This window comes from Drosophila novamexicana, unplaced genomic scaffold, assembly GCF_003285875.2.
Source record: "Drosophila novamexicana strain 15010-1031.04,08,12 unplaced genomic scaffold, DnovRS2.1 tig00000817-arrow-arrow-pilon, whole genome shotgun sequence".
Lineage (NCBI taxonomy): Eukaryota > Metazoa > Arthropoda > Insecta > Diptera > Drosophilidae > Drosophila > Drosophila novamexicana.
Window position 1 is genome coordinate 1,585,967 of NW_020824827.1, and position 18,167 is coordinate 1,604,133.

Here is an 18,167-nt window from a genome sequence, read left to right on the forward strand (position 1 = left end):
TTTTTTATACATATTTTTTTTTTTTGTGGCCAGCCTTTGCCTCAGTCGAAAATAAGTTAAGAAACTCATTCACATAATTTTCAAGTTTATTGTTAGCCGTTGTTGCTGCTGCTGCTGCTGTTACTGCTGCTGTGGCATGATATACACCTGTCTCTAATTACGAACAGCCCCCTCCCTCTCCCCCACACAAGCAACTCACGCTACCCACAAGCAAACGGGAACCCATAAAATCTAAATAAAAATCATTCATTTTCTCGGCACAGGAAAAGTTAACCCAAGGCGCCAACAGTTCTGCCAACTGCCAGCTTAACGGCTCCTTAAGATCCTTTCGATGATGTTGTGCCTGCCGCGCGCTCCTGTACATCCTGTACAGCTGCCTCCCCCTCCTACAAACACCACCCCGCAACCTGCTGCCGTTGCGGTTGCCTTTTGTGCGTAAAATTTTTATAGCCTACACTTGGGCGCCCGCGCAAGTTACGGCCACTTAATGAATTAACATTATTTTGATGGGTTTTATGATTTTTTTCATACATGCACCACAAACACACACAAACACAAATCTACACACAGGCAATAGGCTGGCAGCAACGACCAGAACACCTTAAAAAAAAAAAAACAGCTTACAACTTTTTAATAAGCCACAAAAATATTTATAAAATAAGAAAGAGTGTATTTGTTTTTGCTACGCCGAAAATTGGGTGCCCTTTTTAGACATAGGGCTACTGATCTGATGCTTGAAAAACTGTCAAGTTGACAGACATTTTTTTTTATAAGCAGAAAAGTTTTTCGTAATGAAACTTGATTTTTAACCGACCGATTCTATAGCTCTATATTTTCATAAAAGACTTATGACTGATCGTTCCTATGGCACAGTTTCCTATGTGATATAGTGCTCCGATACAATAAGACATTATATATTTGTGTGGAGCAGAGTTAATCTAATAAAGCTCGGTCAATATATTCTACACAGATCGTTCCCATTGAAGCTATATGTCATAGTTCCATAGCCCAATAGATGCCTAATTTGATTAAAATTTATATTAATTCGATGTTGATCCGATTTAGTTCATATTTCTAAATAAAAATAAAATAAATAATATAATGGTTAACTATATCCATGATCCAGGCTGATCAAGAAAATATATTTACTTCATGTAAGTAGTATTCGATGATTTCTGCACACTTCGCAACAACCCTCTGATGCCCTGTAGAAGGGAAATGTGGAATAAAAAAATTAAGTAGAATCGAGCATAAGCATAACTCCACTCAAATCATTTCATTAATATTTGGGCGTGGCGGCAGCCCTTTCTTTTATATGCCGCGGCCCGCATGGAAATTGCTTTTTAAGTACTTGGCTTCAATGCAGGCGCAGAAAAGTTTTTCCATGCAGCACAAGGCGAGAGGGAAAATCGCTGGCAAAATGCTGGGAAAATGCGAGAAGCTGAAGTGAAAGTTTTTATTAAATGCATAAAACGAGCCAAAGTGTTGACTATGTGTGCGTCTATATATATATATATATGTGTGTGTGTGCGTCTCTGTGTGTGTGTGTGTGTGTGTGTGTGTATCGGGCATGTGTATCGGGCGACATAAATCTAAGTGCTTTAACGCCCTTGTGGCAACTTTTGCAGCGCCTACTTTTGTGGCCAATGGTGCAAACTGTTTTAACAGTCTGAGCCACCCTTTGCCCACACCCAAACAAATGTAGTGCTCTGCATGTGTGTGTGTGTGTGTGTATGTTATGTAAGCGTTGCTGTGGCGCTTTTGTAATGAGTTTTCAAGTGGTTTTATGCATAGGCAGGTAATTTTAACATAATGCCTAATGATGTATCTTTTGTGCTGGGGCTTACTAAATGGCCAAGCATTGTGGCAGGTACTGTCACACACTCACACACACACACACACACACCCACAAATGACATTGTAGTTTATGGGCAATAAGCAGTATGTTAGGCAGCCCTTTACTTGTTCTGCTCCAGAGAAACGAGCTGAGTTTGCCAAAAATAATATTAAGCGACTTTTAAACACTTAAAGCTGAATATAAATAGGAGAACGTATTTAAAACAATTTATAGAAGACATGCTCTTAGGCTTTTAAGAACCTACTTTAATATAATTTTCAATTTATTTTACCAGTTTTATCGGCTATATGAGCCACATACAGAGTACTTCATAGTCCCTTATGTCCCATATCTAACATTCGTTATAGTATTTTAATTAAGCTCACGTCGCTTCGATTTATTAGTCTCTACAAACAAATAACGCACGCTGCTTATCGCAAATGCATTATTTATCAATGTCTAGCCAATAACTATTAAAGCAGCATTAATTGTTGCCAAGTAGCAGCAATAAAACTGCTTAATTATTATTTACAGCCATCGATATCAACTAGCAGCAAATATCCCAGAATTCAAATGCGCGCTCAAAATAAAATTCCCCAACGTTGAAATTTCCCATTTGCACTCGCATTTTGTTTAGTTGACGAGTTGCTCGCATGCACGCACACACACACACACACATACATACACGTGTACGCGCGCTTGCTCTGGCTCTCGCTCCTGCTCTCTCACAGCAGCAGCAGCTGCCGCATATGCCGCACCGCGGCGAATTGAACCAAGCCAACGGCGGCGAATATATCTGACAGTTGAAACAGTCGCCGTGTGTGTGTGTTTTGTCTGTCTCTGTCATCATAGTCGCCGTCGCTGTGGCCGCCGTCTCGTTGCGCTTCAGTTTTTCTGATTGTGGCCCAAGCAAAAAGCAGGCAAATAATTTTTAAAAAATTCAATCAAATTGTCAATGAAATGCGCACAAAGCAAACTCATTCGCTGGCAGTTAATAAACTAAATAACTAAACAAATATATAACTGCAAAAATACGCGAAAAACAGTGTGAAAATTTCGTATATAGTACGTACGCCTGGAAAAATTCTCTGCGCAGCAGCCGCCTTTTTTTTCGGCCAAACAGCGAACAATTTGGGTACCAAAAAATATACATATAAAGCAAATTAAGAACTGAATCGAATTACAAACCGATTAATCCGATGTGTATTCATATATATATATGCGGCAAATGTTGGATTGTTATGAATTCCAAAGGCCTGCAGCCACCAAACAATAAAGATACAAATACTATATTTATCATTGTGCAGCAAAATATGTGCCAAATTTCAAAAATTTACAACTTCCATAAAAAGTTATGACAATAAAAGTGTGTGAATAAAATCAAATATAAATAAGCGAAAAGAACAATATGAATATATATATTTATATACATATATATACATGTGTATATAGTGTACAATAGTGCGCCCATTAATCTTGTTGTTGTTGCCTTTGTTCGCTGCGCTGTTGTTGTTGTTATTCGCATTTTGTGTACCTTTCAAGAAATCAATAAAAAAAAAAAAAAACAGAACGCAGCCCAAAGGCCAGGCAAATTTGCTCAAAACGAGTCGTGAGAGAGCGAATTGAGAGCGCAGCATGTTACAGTGAGCGGCAGCGGAGCGAGTGAGAGCAAGAGAGCAGGAGAGAGCGAGCGCTCGTTACGTTTTGTTGACATTCTGCCGCGCCGCATGCTTGCTACAAGCCCAGCTTGCGTTTGTTGTCTCCCTCTCTCGCCTGCAACTTCGCCATGGTTTAGCATATTTAGCAAAAGAACGCGAATGACTGGCAAAGAAAAAACACAAATAGCCCAATATATTTATATCATAGCGAAGCACAGTTAGTTGACACAATTTACAGTTGACAATCTGCCCTGTTCGCCCTTTTCTCGCCGCACTGCGAATTGCCATTTTGGCAACAACAACAGATAAAAAATTAAGAAAAACAAGGGTCTACGCATTTCGGGTACTCTGGAAACCACGTGCCAGCCCGGCTCTATTGATTTTTCGCATATCCTGCATCCTTTTTGCCGTGCATGCGCATCCATCCCCATACATATGCATATCCCCAGTGCACTGACCTTAGCCATGGAACTGCCAGTCACACTTCGGCAATTCTACGTTTATTTTCCCAACAAATTAACAACATTCAACAATAACAAACAATTTTGTGATATACAAACTCATATTTATTGTACAACCCGAGCCCACAATGTGGGCCATTCATAAAAACCGCTAACCTGGGTGAGAGAGACAGAGAGAGGGAGGGAAAAAAAACGGAACACAAATAAACAAAAATTCCCATGTGCTGTAAGCATAGGAAGTATATTTGATTTGGGTTTTTTTCGGAAAGCGGCTCAAGTGCGGTAATATGTGGGTTATCGGACAGTCTCACGCCCATTAGAGACATCTCCCTTATCGGAAATGGTTGCCAGACTATTGGAAATGCATAGAGAGCTGCTCGCGACTATGTGAACTCGGTCAGTTGTGAGTGTATCTGAGGGAAATTTGGTATACAAGCTACTTTTTAGCTCAAAAGGCATATATATTAAAACGGACCGGATCGACTGACTATATCATTAGGCTGTCATATAAATTAACTGTTGACAGCTGCGTTTTTAAGATTTCTATTGTCTTTAGTATTCTCTTACAATCGTATGCAAGTTATATTTGATAGAGTATTTCATCTTCGGCACTCGAAGCTAGCTTTTCTTACCTTGTTTACCCATAAGATCAGCTCAATTTGCAGTCATATCGTTTCCAGTCTCTTGAGTGCCCAATTAGATGATTTTTATTGACACTTGAGACACTTTAACACACTTTCACAGCAGCATCGACCCGCCCACATATATATACGCCAGCTTCTAGAACGGTTCTATAAAGTTGTTTTTGTTATTTCTGTAAACAATGGCAAATCGGCTTAGGCCCATTTGGCCTACTATACATATATAGATATATATGTATATATAGGTTTCGGCTTCTACTTCCGTTTGCAGCATGGGGCAGCTATAAAATTTGTTACCTGCCAAAAACGATAATAGGTTCACTTTTTATCAATCACACACACGCACACACACGCAGATGGGTCGCCTATTATTATTATTTATGTATATGACAAGCATAATGGAGCTTATCTCGGCAAGCGGCCAACGACCATAAAAAAGTCGTCACGATTTCGACTGTGTGTGCGTGTGTGCATGATTTCTATTTATGGGTCACACACACACGCACACACACTCGCACACTCACATGCCCTATGCGTCCGTTCAGTTATTTTCTGCACTTGACAGCGAACAGTGGGCAATTTTTCAATTAAATTTGCACACACACACACACACACACAAAACAAAACTCAGCTTATCAAATTGTGCAAATTGGAACCGAAAAGTCGCCGTTTATCAAATATTTACACAGACCCGAAACAGTTTTGGATATTACTATTGTTTCCTGTTATTAAATATATATACGATACCCTGTTCATAGGGAACATGTGTGGCTAGGATAATGATAATAGGATAATAATAAAGTTTCGACAGTCATGTTCTTCTGTTCCTTATAATTCTCTATAAGGGACTATACAATCTCGACACTCTCGATTCTGGTTTCGACATATACCATAATAGTTAATCTTCTTATATCGTTTGCATACTAATGAATTATTCTTCCTTTTAAGAATACTCATCGATTTTTGATCAAAGCTCTATAAAGCTTCTACCAGCTGTCTTATATATTAGTTGAATATGTTGAATATACAGCTCAAGAATATATTTTATCTCTTATTATCTTGATTTTTGATATACCCACATTTTAAGACTTCAACTTTGGATCCCAAAAATTTCAAACCGATTGCACAATAAACCCAGGAGTTATTTAAGAAGCGAGCATTTAAGTTGTGGATACAGATTTACAGGGTATCTGCCAGTCGAGCATCGGCGACTAAAGCACTCTCGTTGTGTTATAAGCTTCGCCTACTTATCGTCGCCCATAAAAGGCCCAACAATTGTCGCTTGATTGACCAATTTTCTGAGCGCTCGTTTTCCCAATATCGGTTTTTATGGCCATAGATATACCCTAACCAGAAGTTGCCTGCATTTGCCATTGCGTATGTCTGCCTTTTATGTGTCACACACTGTTACTCTAATATTGTTTTTATTGTTATTATTATTATTTGTATTGTTAATGTTTGATGGGCACTTGTAACCTTGCTCGGCTCGTTGGGTTACTTTATTTTTATTTGACTTTTATTTTAGTTTTATTTCATTTCGTTTTTGCATGCGGCTGCAGCTTGATGAGCTGCTAATTAGCCTCGTCTGCTCAACAGTCACGAGCAACACTTTAGCCCCAGCACATGGCGTGCCCGGGCAGCTCTGAATGAATCAGCACGAGCCCACTGTAATTTGCACTTTGTATCCCCTCCCCTGCCCTGCCCCTGCTGCTGCTGCTGCTGCTCTTCCCTCTGTTGTTGACTGCGCTGCAGTTACTTGCCGAGGTTTGGGGCATATTAGTTGCTGCAGTCCGTGTGCATGATTGACAGCTGTTGGATTTGCTTAGTCGTTGTGGGTAATTAGCCAGCTGGATTGGCAGCTGGGCAGACAGGCAACAGCATTTACCTTTAGACCTACTCTGACCTGATTCCTGGCATATGTGTGTAGCTAATACTGATTTCTCAGCAACTGCAAATGACTGCAAATAATACTGTGTTTGACTAAAGAGTTTTTAAGTAAATTTGAATGAAATATCAATTCTCGCCTATATTTCACCAGTCTTGGTGGATTTGTAGTATTAATTACTATTTTATATGGATCTTGATTGAAAAATGAATCAAATAAGTTTTCGCCTTTTAGTTGGACAACACACAACCCGTTTTTAACGCATTCCACTTATTTCTGTGGAATTGTGAACCTCTTTTCATTACTAATCATATAAAAATCCCATTTAATACCATATACGCAATTGAACTACAATTCTATATGCTTGGCTTGAGAGTTTTTCAACAATTTCAAGTATTTTAGGTTTCACCTTTTTTTCACGCGTTTGCGTGCCTTGATTACCAATCATATAGACAATCCGTTCAGTACATTTAACAATTTTCAATAATTCTTATATTCCGCTCAGCAAAGTCGCTTTAGCGAGTCTCAAATGTGACTTAATATCGATCTTTGCAAATAACTGTAAAGCTCATCGATCGATTGTAGTCTAATAAAAGTCACAACGAACAGGTTTTCACCCATTATCCACGCTTGTGTGTGGATCTAGTCAAGACTCTGATCTTGTATCACTTTCGCATAAAATGCAACCTCGAAGCCAGCTCAACTTTTACGATTGTCGGCATATTTATGGACATTCTTTATACGTATATTTAGGCACTCGAATTCTATGGCTTCATTGAAGCGCACTCTTGTGTCGGCTATGGCCGACGTGCTCATCAAATCGTCAAGCTTTTGCTGCAGTTTTTTTGTGCTGCGGCATGTGGCATGAAGCAGTCTGCGAGTGCCGCCAGCTGTTGCACACATGTCAACGCTGGGCTCGTCAATTTATTGCAAACTCTTCACAAACTCTTTTTTATTTTTGTGCTCTTTACTTATCTGGGCACATTTATAATTTTCATTTATATGGTCACACACGAGCGAGCGAGAGGCAAAATGTGGTTTTTATGCGGCGCTGCAGCTGCAGTGCCACGCCCCCGTGCTTTAAAGATTGAACCGCGTTGAACTCCGCAAAAGAAAGCGCCGGAGAGAACAAAGGGCGATCGTAAGAAAACGCAAAAACAATGCGAGAATCGAACGGCATAGCAAAAATGCAATAAATTATCATAAAAAGTGACAGCGGCGAGTTTTGTTTTATTTTTTAGAATCTTTAAAAAAAAACAAAAAAAAAAAAGTTTTTCAAGCGCAGATTTGACAACAAGCAACAACAACAACAAAATTGAGTACGTTATTTATTTATATTTATTTCTATCAATTTACGTGACAGTGCAAAAATGGAAATCATTTAAGCAACTAAACTAAACTTTAGCTAGAACACAAATACATTGCACAAAATGTTGTAACAAATAAAAAATACAAAAAAAAAAAACAGCTGCACAAGTAATAAAACGCGGCGCACAGTGGTACAAAAGCGCACAAAACGCAAAAAGAAATCTGAAAAAAAAACGCACAAAAATCAACGTGAAAATAAACGAGTGAGAGTGAGAGGAACAAAGTCTAGCGAAATGCCACGCCCACTGCAGTTGCCGCTGCTGCAACTGTTGCTCTTCAGCAGCATTGCCGTGCAACACGGCAGCACAGCCGGCACGCTGACCAGCACGGCAGCCAGCAGCCGGAGCACAGATGTGCACCTGGACAGCACAACGGCACGTCATGTCGCGGATCTAGTCAATGCGGAGGAGCCGGCCGGCTCCGGCTGGGAAACACTTGAGACTGAATTCACATTAGCCACGCACAGCAGCTCCCCCAACGCAACCGCAGTCGCAACCCCGGAAGCCACGCTGCCCACATCCATTGAGCAGCAGGATCAGCCGCCGGCGATTCCGGCAACCACGTTGGCCTTTGCCCATGCCGTTGCCGTGGCCGGGGACACCATGGACTCGACTGGTTTCAGTGGCGATGCCACGCCCCCCTATGCCGCCGTCGATGATAGTTATGGTAATTAGAGCCGCAAATATTACTTTGACTGCATTTTTTCCCCCCAATTTTCGCGCATGTGTCGATCCATGAGTCATGACTGGGCGAAAACTGACCCCAGATGAGCGCCAATTGGCATGCTCCAATTGGAACTGTTAACTCGGTGGCTTGTTGTAGACTATGAGATCACAAACTATATCAAAATTTAGCACCCTGATTAAATGAAACAGAATTCTTCTAGAAAAATGAATGGATACAATGTCCAAAGACAGACTTCCATTGAAATCCTAAACCTAATGCTCAAAGAAATGAATCAAATATGTAGGAATCGAAAAAAAAAAAACATTTTCATTATATAATATGAGTTTATTTCTCTCAATATAATATCAACATATCCATAACTGTATATATACAACATCTTTATATGGATCGTATTGATCTTATTATGGAAATCTAAGAAGCTAGAAAATTTCGGCTAAATATGTTTTGCCAAATATTAAAGATAATCCTCGTATTAATTATGTGTTTCCTCTGGGATTTATATATCTCTTTCATATATTTTTATATAGACCAAATCCCAAGTTTCAAATATGTCTAAAAATATCTAAAAATCCTATAATACTATAACACTGAAATTTGGATATTTGATCTATGATCGTTTGTTCTCAAGTGAACCTTTAAATTATAAAAATATCAATTTATTATTTATTTCTATAGCATTAAATTTGCAAGCTAAGATGCCTTTTACACTATAGTATCTGCCAGCTTAGTTCAGAAAATGCCTCATAATCATATTGTAATACGTTATTAATAGCCCCTACTTAATTTAATTGTGGGATTCAAAGGACTCGAAGACCATTTATTGTAATACGCCCAAAGCACTTTGCTCAAGTTGGCGGTTTTTTTTTTTTTGGTTGTTTTTATGCCTGGACCGCTGCTCAATAACTCATTAAAGAATTATAAATTGCATTCGATGGGTGTTTACTGTACACGACTTTTCCATTATGGCTGGCCGGGCCCCGGGCACAGCCGAGTTCAATGGCACCAGAAAAGTTTTGCAGGAAAACTTGATGGAAAGCAGGCGGAAAACAGGGGTTAAGATAGTAGACAGGCAGACGCAGTTGCTCAGTTATTATCGATAGATAGAATAACAACAACAACAACAACAACGACTGTGGCCATACTTTGCATACTTTCGGGCAATTAACGTAGTTTTCATTTCCGGCTTAACACGCAGCCATGTCGGAACCAGCCCCAGCCCATTCCCTCGCTGGGCCTAGCGTTAACGTGTAATATGGCTAAATTCTCACGCAAAAACTTTCAGCTTTTGCGAAATGAATTATTTAACATTGTTTTTGCGGGCCAAGTTTTTGGGGCCACGCTTAATGAAATATGCCCGGGAATTGACACCCGCAACAACAACAACAACAACAACAAGAACAAGGACTGGCAGCTCGTCAAAGATTTCATTCGAATCGACACGCGATGCCCGGCGCTGCACGTCCAAAGGGGGGCGGAGAGAGGCAGCCAAAAAGCAAACAGAGCAATTAACAACTTAACTTTTATGGCCCACAATTATATGGTATTTATTGTTAAGCTCTGGCTGTGCGCTATCTTTATGGCCCCAGCTTTAAATTTCAAAGCCGCTGACAAGCTAACTGGACTGCATTTAATTCTAACGAGACCTCTACCCCCCTCCCCTTCCCCCCTTGAACCATTTGGAGCGAGCTGAGGCCACGCGGCGTATGTGCAATTTGCATGCTTGGGAGCTCACATTGCGTGTTGGCCCGCATTTTGTGAGTCTGCACAAAAAAAAACATATTTATTGAGAGAGCCAGCGACTGACAGCTGGCAAATTGTAGATGGCAGCCACTGGCCCCGGTGGGTGTGGCCATTGTGGGCGCTGATTTGTTGGCCGCACGCAAAACAACAATTAAAATGCATTTAGTTTTGGTTCCAGCATTTGCGTCCAATGCAAATCGACATAAATAACCCCAAATGGCAAAATTAGGGCAAAGTCCTCGAGCAGTTCAAGGATTAATCCAGCATTAAAATTCATGACTCGCCAGATGTAACAAATGACCCTGAACTTGGCTGAAAATGCAGTTGAATTGAGTTAAGCTCGATAAAGCGTTTCAAATAAACACTTTATAAAAGTACCCGAAAATAAATGGATCTTATATAAATGCAAATTAAGGAATTTTAAGTATATAGAAATAGTTAAATTTCTTAGATCTCATTTTGAAACATCATAAAATGTTTATTTTTGAACATTTTTAGTTAATATTATTCCTAATTTAATTTTTTGCATATAGGCATCACCCTTCTTTGCTGCACCGATTTGTCGAATAATCAGTCGTTCATTTAGTCAGTGATGCAGTCAATCAATCAGTCAGTCAGTCAGTCAGTTAGTCAGTCTATCTGCTAGTCAAGCAGTAAGTCAGTCATTCAGTCAGTCAGTGAGTCAGTCAGCCAAATATTGAGTCAGTCAGTCAGCAAGTCGCTTAGTCAGTGATTCAATCAATCAATCAGTCAATCAAGCAGTGTGTCATTCAGTCAGCCAATCTGTTAATTAGTCAGACAGTCAATTAGTTGGGCACCTAATGAAGCTGTGAGTCACTCAGTCCGTCAATCAGTTTGTCAATAAGTTCGTTAGTCAGCCAGTCAATCAGTCAAACAAACAGTAACTCAGTCCGTCAATCAGTCAGCATGTGAGTAAGTTAATCTATCAATTAGTCCATCAATCAGTTAATGAATATTTTTGTTAGTCAGCCAGTCAAGCAATGAGTCACTCAGTCAGTCAATCAATCAGTCACCCAGTAAGTCAGTCAGTCAATCAGTAAGTCAGTCGTTAATTAAGTCAGTCAATAAATTCAATTGTCTATGAATTAATCAGTCAGCAAAAGACCTGTATATATATTTTAATATATTATAAACCATATATAGATGGTCATAGATCTGTCCACGAGCCTGGGACTTGAACCCGCAACCTTCTTCTGCAGCTGCCTGACACTTGCCTAACGAGAACTGTAATAAATTAGTTGTTATTGTTATTCATTGGGGCCTACGACTTACCAAGTCGTATAAAAACAATAACAACTCAGTCTGGGATTTGAACCCGCAATTTGAACTGCCTGCCTTACAGTAGATATATAATTAATTGTTGACCGATCAAAGGATATAAAAAACCACTATATAGACTACTAATGTTTAATTAATTACTTTTCAATTTTAATTGATTTCCCAGTTTATTACTTGCTGTACGTTTTGTCTGATTTGACATTTGTAAATGCAGGCAAGAAATAATATTGAGAATTTTATGCAAATTACTTGACAAACAGCCGCCACATCGCATCGCATCGCATCGCATCGCAGACTGCGCAGTTGGGGAATAGAGCAATTGACGACATTCAGCTGAAAAGTGCTCGGAACGCTAATTATTATTACAGTCAAACAAATTCATTTGGTATTCAGTTGAGCGCCATATATATTATATAGTATCTATGGCAAAAATAAAGAATTATCCAGCTACAAGGTTGAACAACAAATGCCTAATGGCATTTCTAGCGAATTTCTCGATTATTTCAAGCTACGAACAGTGCTTCAAAACAGTTAACTGACGCTTGAAGTAAAATATCAAATAATAAACAAAAAAAAAAAGCACATGCATATTGAGCGAACACCAGTTAAAATTGCTCGACTAGAAGTTACTCTGTAATCAGAACATTTTATGTTGATATTTTGAAAAACTTCAGAAACTCGAGAATTTGTATCTAGAATATTACGAAAACTTTCAGAGCACAGTGTTGTACAATTACTAGCGGGATTGATCGACTAGCAGATACCCATTATTGAAAAGACCAAACTTCAAAAACTGGCAACTCAAATATTTATACCTAAAATGTTGACACTAAAAGTTACCCTGTAATTTGCATGTTTACAAAGTATTTGTACGAAAACTTACAAATCACAGTGCTGCATAGTTTCTAAAACAGTTTTGTCCATTAAAATACAGTGTTGCATAATTTGTGGCACAAAGAAAATAAGCTGACAATTGCTCGACTAGCAGCTACCCTGTAGCAAGTGTAGCTAAATATATTTTTACAAAAGATTGCCCAAATTGCTGCATCATTTATGGCAGAAAAAATGTATTTAAGATTAAAGATAAATTAGGGACCTCTCGCTTACAAAGGATCGCCCATTAACATTCACAACAAGCAGGAACGTATCTTGCGATACTTTTGGAAGAAAAAAATATATATTGTTGCTTTTTACAATTCATTCGCCCTGCTGCCCCGCCCTGCGGACTCTGTAAATTTCTATCAAGTCATTAGTTTAATTAATTGTTTTTCACAACTTCTCCGCCCCCTCCTCAGCCTACACTTGGGGATTACCCCTCTCCTTGGCCCCTTTTTCGGTGCTGTTGTTGAGTTAATTTTTGTGTTAATTCATTTCAAGCTGAAGCTGAGAGCTGCCATCACAATTTCGGCTACAGCCGAAAAGTACAGCTCATCAAGTGCCTGTCTACAGATGCCGCTGCAGCCCCAGGCTCCTGCCACAAAGCCCGCCCCCCCCCCCTTCCCCCACTAGGCAGACAGCACACTGAGTTATATGTCGCCCACATCGTGGAGTGGCACTTGAGCGGCGCCGAGTGGCATGAAATTGAAATTGGTTTCCTCACAACTTGCAACTGGCAACTTGCAACGGGCAACTTGCAACTTGCGACTGGCAACACGCAGAGCGCAGCTCGCAGTGCGCCTCGCTGAGCAGTTCCCATTTGCAATTAAATGCATAAAAGTATCTGTCAGATGCAGCCTGTTGACGGCATAATGACAAACAGCAGTTGACAATAGTTTCCCCCCAGCGCCCAACTCTTTGGGGCAGAATTAAGATAATTAATTCTCGGCGAGATGCCATGTGTAAGTGTCATAGGTAAAAGTTGCAACTAGAACATTTACGAACTTCACGGCTTTTATACACTGTTCACTTGGCGAAAAGGGGTATATTTAATGCCCGTCTGTACGTCTGCGAATTCAGTTAGAGGCTTCAAACCAAACAAATTGAAAACTGTTGATTTCCTTTAAATTTATATTTACTTACGACACAGTGTGAGAGTCCCTCCTGAGAGCAATCAAGCAGCCTTAATTCAACTGCTTGAAGAGTATTTGGCAGTCGCCTACGCCCGACTGCAACTTTTAACGCATATTTATCTAAAGTTTCTGGTCGAAAGACACTTTTTTTTTTTTGCTCAACTTGTAAAGTTAAATACAAGTTCAGCTGGTAAATAGATTTTGAGTTATTTTTTGGTATATCATCGACGCTGGCTCGAATCTCAGTTTTGGCCACTTGAAGTTTTCCGGTCCAGGCGTAAACTTGGCTAATACAAATTGACGTAACTTTTTGGCTTGTCAACAGCAAGCAGCAAGCCAAAAGTTTTGCAGCGTTTTTTGACAAATGATTTGCCTGGCAAGAAAATCAACAAAAATAAACACACACACACACACATACATACATACAAAACCCGGCCAAAGCAAACTTTGCACTTCAAGTTTGCAGCAAAACTTTCAGTGTGTGTGTGTGTGTGTGGGCGTCACTTGTACAAAATTTTACAGGACACTGAGTTATGAACATGACTTGTCAAAAAACACATTTTAAGTGCAAAATAGTGGAAGAAGCAGCTGAAGAAAACAATCATTTAGTAGCCCCGGCATCAAATGCGAGCGCATAACTAACAAAAAGCATAAATCATTGAACTGCTGCTGCTTCCTCTTCCGCTTCCTGCTCCTGGTTAAAAAAAAAAAAACAGCTATCAATCATTTAGCTAGCTGCTGTCTTGATTTTAATTTGCGACATGGCCACACACACACACACACACTCACACACTTGCTGGCAGACGCTATGCAAAAAAACGTTGCATACCCAACAGGCGCGCGCTGTCACGTGCTCAAGGCGTCAGCAGACCTGCGGCTGATAAGCCAGGTTTCTCTATGTGCCTTGACACTGCCGCACTATCTCTCAATCGCCTCACTGTCCCTTCCTCCCTCTCTCTCTCTCTATATATGCATCTCTTTCTCTCTCGCACATGTGCGTGCCCTGCTGCGCTTTCTATGCCCAAGGACCTGGCTTACACCTTTCGCAACAATTGAAGCGAACTTACAACTTTGCACGACTGCAAGATACCGTGTACTCAGTGCAAGAAAAGTGCAAAACCACTGCTTATAATCTTCGCTGATTTACCCTTCACTAGACCCGTTAAGGCACAACAAATTTCTAATTGTATATTTAACAATTTTCATAGCATTTATTTTGAAATCCTAAAAATACACATCTTGTTATTTTTTAGTTAGCAGCTTAAACTTGTTGAGAATTATAACTCTTATTTATATTCAATTGTTATTTACCATATAAATAATTTTTTTTTTTTTTATGATATTATTATCGCAAAATGTAACAGAGGTCAAATGAGGTATAAAAGACATGGAAAAATATTCATGAAAATTCACCAAAGTTAGCTTTCCATAAGCTCTGTTTGCCCATTAAAAGCAGGGTATGCAAATCGTCTGCATTGTTGCTATGTTAATTTATGAAACTCCAGTCTGACGCCGTCTGCCTGCAAACAATGCAAAACCAACTGAATATCAACAGATAAACCCTTTTTTTTAAGCCAAGAGTGGACGGCCCACAAAAAAAAAAAACAAAAATAAAATCTGCTATAAAAACTGGTAGCCGAGCCAACAACTTCCGCCTAACTGCACTTCAACATGTACATTTGTGCGCCAGACGACGACAACAACAAGAACAAGAACAAGAGTCCTGGAATGCTGAACAAGAGCATCAGTCACAGCCCCAACACCCCTAAGCGCACGCCTCTGCCTGCTGCTGGGCTGCCTTTTTTGCACTTGAAAGTCCCTCGCAGCCTTTTGTCTGCCAATGTGTGTGTGTGTGCTGCTTAAAGTCATAAACACCTTGTTAGTGCTGCAGCTCGACATGCTGAACGTGACATTGATGCCTTCTTCTTTTGTGGCTGACTCCTGGCGGCAGTTATGTTGTCTGTCTGCCGCCTCCCAAACAGTTTCCGTGTCTCAAGCATCGAAACAAACCGGAAGAACTGCCACTGCCACATGGTTCGGCCATGTGCAGCTTCCTGTCGATAACCTTTCGCATGTGGCTAGAAGCCGGCGCCGCTGGATTTATCGCTCGATTGTTTGTGCCCCACGGCTGTGGCACAACCATAATTAGCTGAGCATATGAGGCACAGCTTTACGCTTTAAGCTTTAAAAGTGCGTTGTCAAAAGCATTGCCAGCTGCAATTAACCGAACTTTGTGGCGTTGTTAACACTGTCTTAGGTTTAGCTGTAATATATCCAAGCTTGCTTTAAGGCAATTAACGATATATAACCCCAACTATATTAAAAGTGCTGTAAAACTTTACTGTTTTTATTTTGCATATGCAAAGGCAACAATGTGTAACATTTAACGTGCGCAGTGTTGTAAAACGCAATCAACAATGTTTTAAATTCGATATTCCTTTGAGCTTGCATTTGAACAATTGATGCAAGTCGAAGAAAAACTCTTTAACACTAGGCAAAAGCTTAAAATAAATCATTTTGTTTTCATACTGACACTAAAAAATTGTGTCATTTTGCAACACTGCTAGCCAACAGCAGATCCAAAGGAAACTAACAAACACAGCGATAAATAAACTCAAATCTAGTCTAAAGTTTAAAGCAAAATGTCCTAAAACATTTCGCAGCACTTATATCATAAAAAAAAAACTAACAATTTACAACACTACGCCAAGATGTGCATGCAAACCCCTAACGTTGGCGAGCAATTAAAGCTTTAAGTCTCCTTCGGCTTTAACCAAAAGTGGCTGACAAACTATTTATCCGGACGATCCTTTGTTATGTGCTTGGCTAATGACCAAAACGGACACATGTCAAGCGAGCTCAAAGTTCGCAAATTTGTATCCATTGTCGGGCAAGTCAAGAATCGTCTACAGTTACGAGTCAAGCCAAATGACATGTGCCCAGCAAATGGCCCCAGACACGAGTTCAACATTATAAAAGGGTTTATTTGTATGGCAAATGGTGTGTGTGTGTGTGTGCATTGAGTATGCCTTATAGATGACACATCAAGTTGAATAATAGCTGGAAGGCACAACGAATTCTATGCTGACTACATTAGACAGCACAATGGCCATAATTTGTGTTAAACACAAATGTCTCAGCGATTAATGAATGAAAGGCATTTGATGCTTTGGGGTATTTCAAACCTAATTTCCCCAAACATGAGCATTCCATTCAGCAGCTAAATAAAGCATTACAATCATATTGCCAAGCATTTATATGAATTTTCGCATTGAGATTGACACTTGAGAGCCGAAATACATTTACTCATGTGCATGTGAAGGCACAAGGCATCTGACATGCACTTTAATTGTGTTTCGCTTGTTCATGCTTCAAACTTAACAAATTATTTAACAGTATCAGGACAAGCTGGTGAGACTTCTAGAAATTTTAAAAGCAGCTTTTCTGCTAATGCCAGTTTGCAACGCTGCAGTTTAATTTATTATGCAGTTAAACAGCCTGATAAATTTTGCTAGGCATATTCGTCTAACATGAGCTTAGCATACTGTCAAACTCCCGGTCAACATTTGCAACCATGAACATGAACATGATTAAACGGTGACCAAAGCACAACTAACTGTCAAATGAGCTAAGCTTACCAGGTGGCAATCCACAGTTACATTTATTATGTTGTTAAACTGCCTGGTAAATGTTGCTGGTAAATTCACCAAAATGAAGTCTAACAAACTGCAAAAGTCTTGGGCAACATTTGAAATGCAGGTCGCCGAACAAAGTCAGTTAAACCGCCTGGTAAATGCACTCAAGTTCAGGCATGTTAACTTTAACATAAACCTGCGCTTAGTGCTGCCACGCCCCATTTGCAAGCATCTTTTATTCAACGTGTGACAAACTTTTTCATTTGCTTTTTTTTCTTCTTTGTTTCGGCTTTATTTCACATAATTTTTGCGCCTTTATGCGAGGAGCCTTTGAAGCGCCATTGAAGGGCAGCCAACCGCGTCGCGTTCACATGTCAAATTGCATGTGAAGCTGTGTGTGCGTGGGTGTGTGTGTATGTGTGGGTGTAAGTGGGCGTAAAGTGTCTATGTGTGTGTGTAGGTATTTGTGTGTGTGTGTGTTCATGGGTCTTAACACATGCTTAATTGTTTGTTTGCTTCTGTGTCTGTGACAGCCATCCGGCTGATCTCTCTCTCTCCCTCTCTCTCTCTCCCCCTCTCTCTCTCTCTCTCTGTCTCTATTTACGCTTTGCACGTCGCCTTTTGTTTAGTTTTTACGTCTGGCCAAATGCGAAAGCAGCTCGTAAACTTCAGCGAGAACAACAACAACAACAACAATAACACAGCCCGAAGGACAACAACTAAATAAGGCTCGCGCGTAACAATAGCAAAGGATACCCTACAAAGGCGGGCCTATCGCTTCACAGACCAACTCTGACTTCTCTTTAAATCAAAATTTACTGTTTTTTTTTGCAGCTTTTAACTGAAACATTTATTTGAAGCATTTAATTAACTAGCTGCTTGTCTGCCGTAGGGTATTCCGGTTTCGCTGTGCCTTTGATAATTTTCCTATATTTTTTTTTTGCCTT

At 39.9% G+C, this 18,167-nt stretch overlaps 1 protein-coding gene across 2 annotated transcripts in view; it reads left to right on the forward strand.

Moving 5' to 3' along the window:
* Positions 1–18,167, forward strand: part of LOC115763992 (tyrosine-protein phosphatase 99A) — a 156,207-nt gene that overhangs the window by 91,071 nt on the left and 46,969 nt on the right. The window contains exon 1 of one of the 2 annotated variants that reach the window (XM_030706808.1): positions 7,898–8,516. The exons of the other annotated variant lie outside the window; for it this stretch is intronic. Within the exon in view, the coding sequence (XP_030562668.1) occupies positions 8,084–8,516 (433 nt within the window). The 5' untranslated portion in view covers positions 7,898–8,083. Of the gene's footprint in view, positions 1–7,897; positions 8,517–18,167 lie in introns of those variants that run through there. 2 annotated transcript variants of the gene reach the window in all.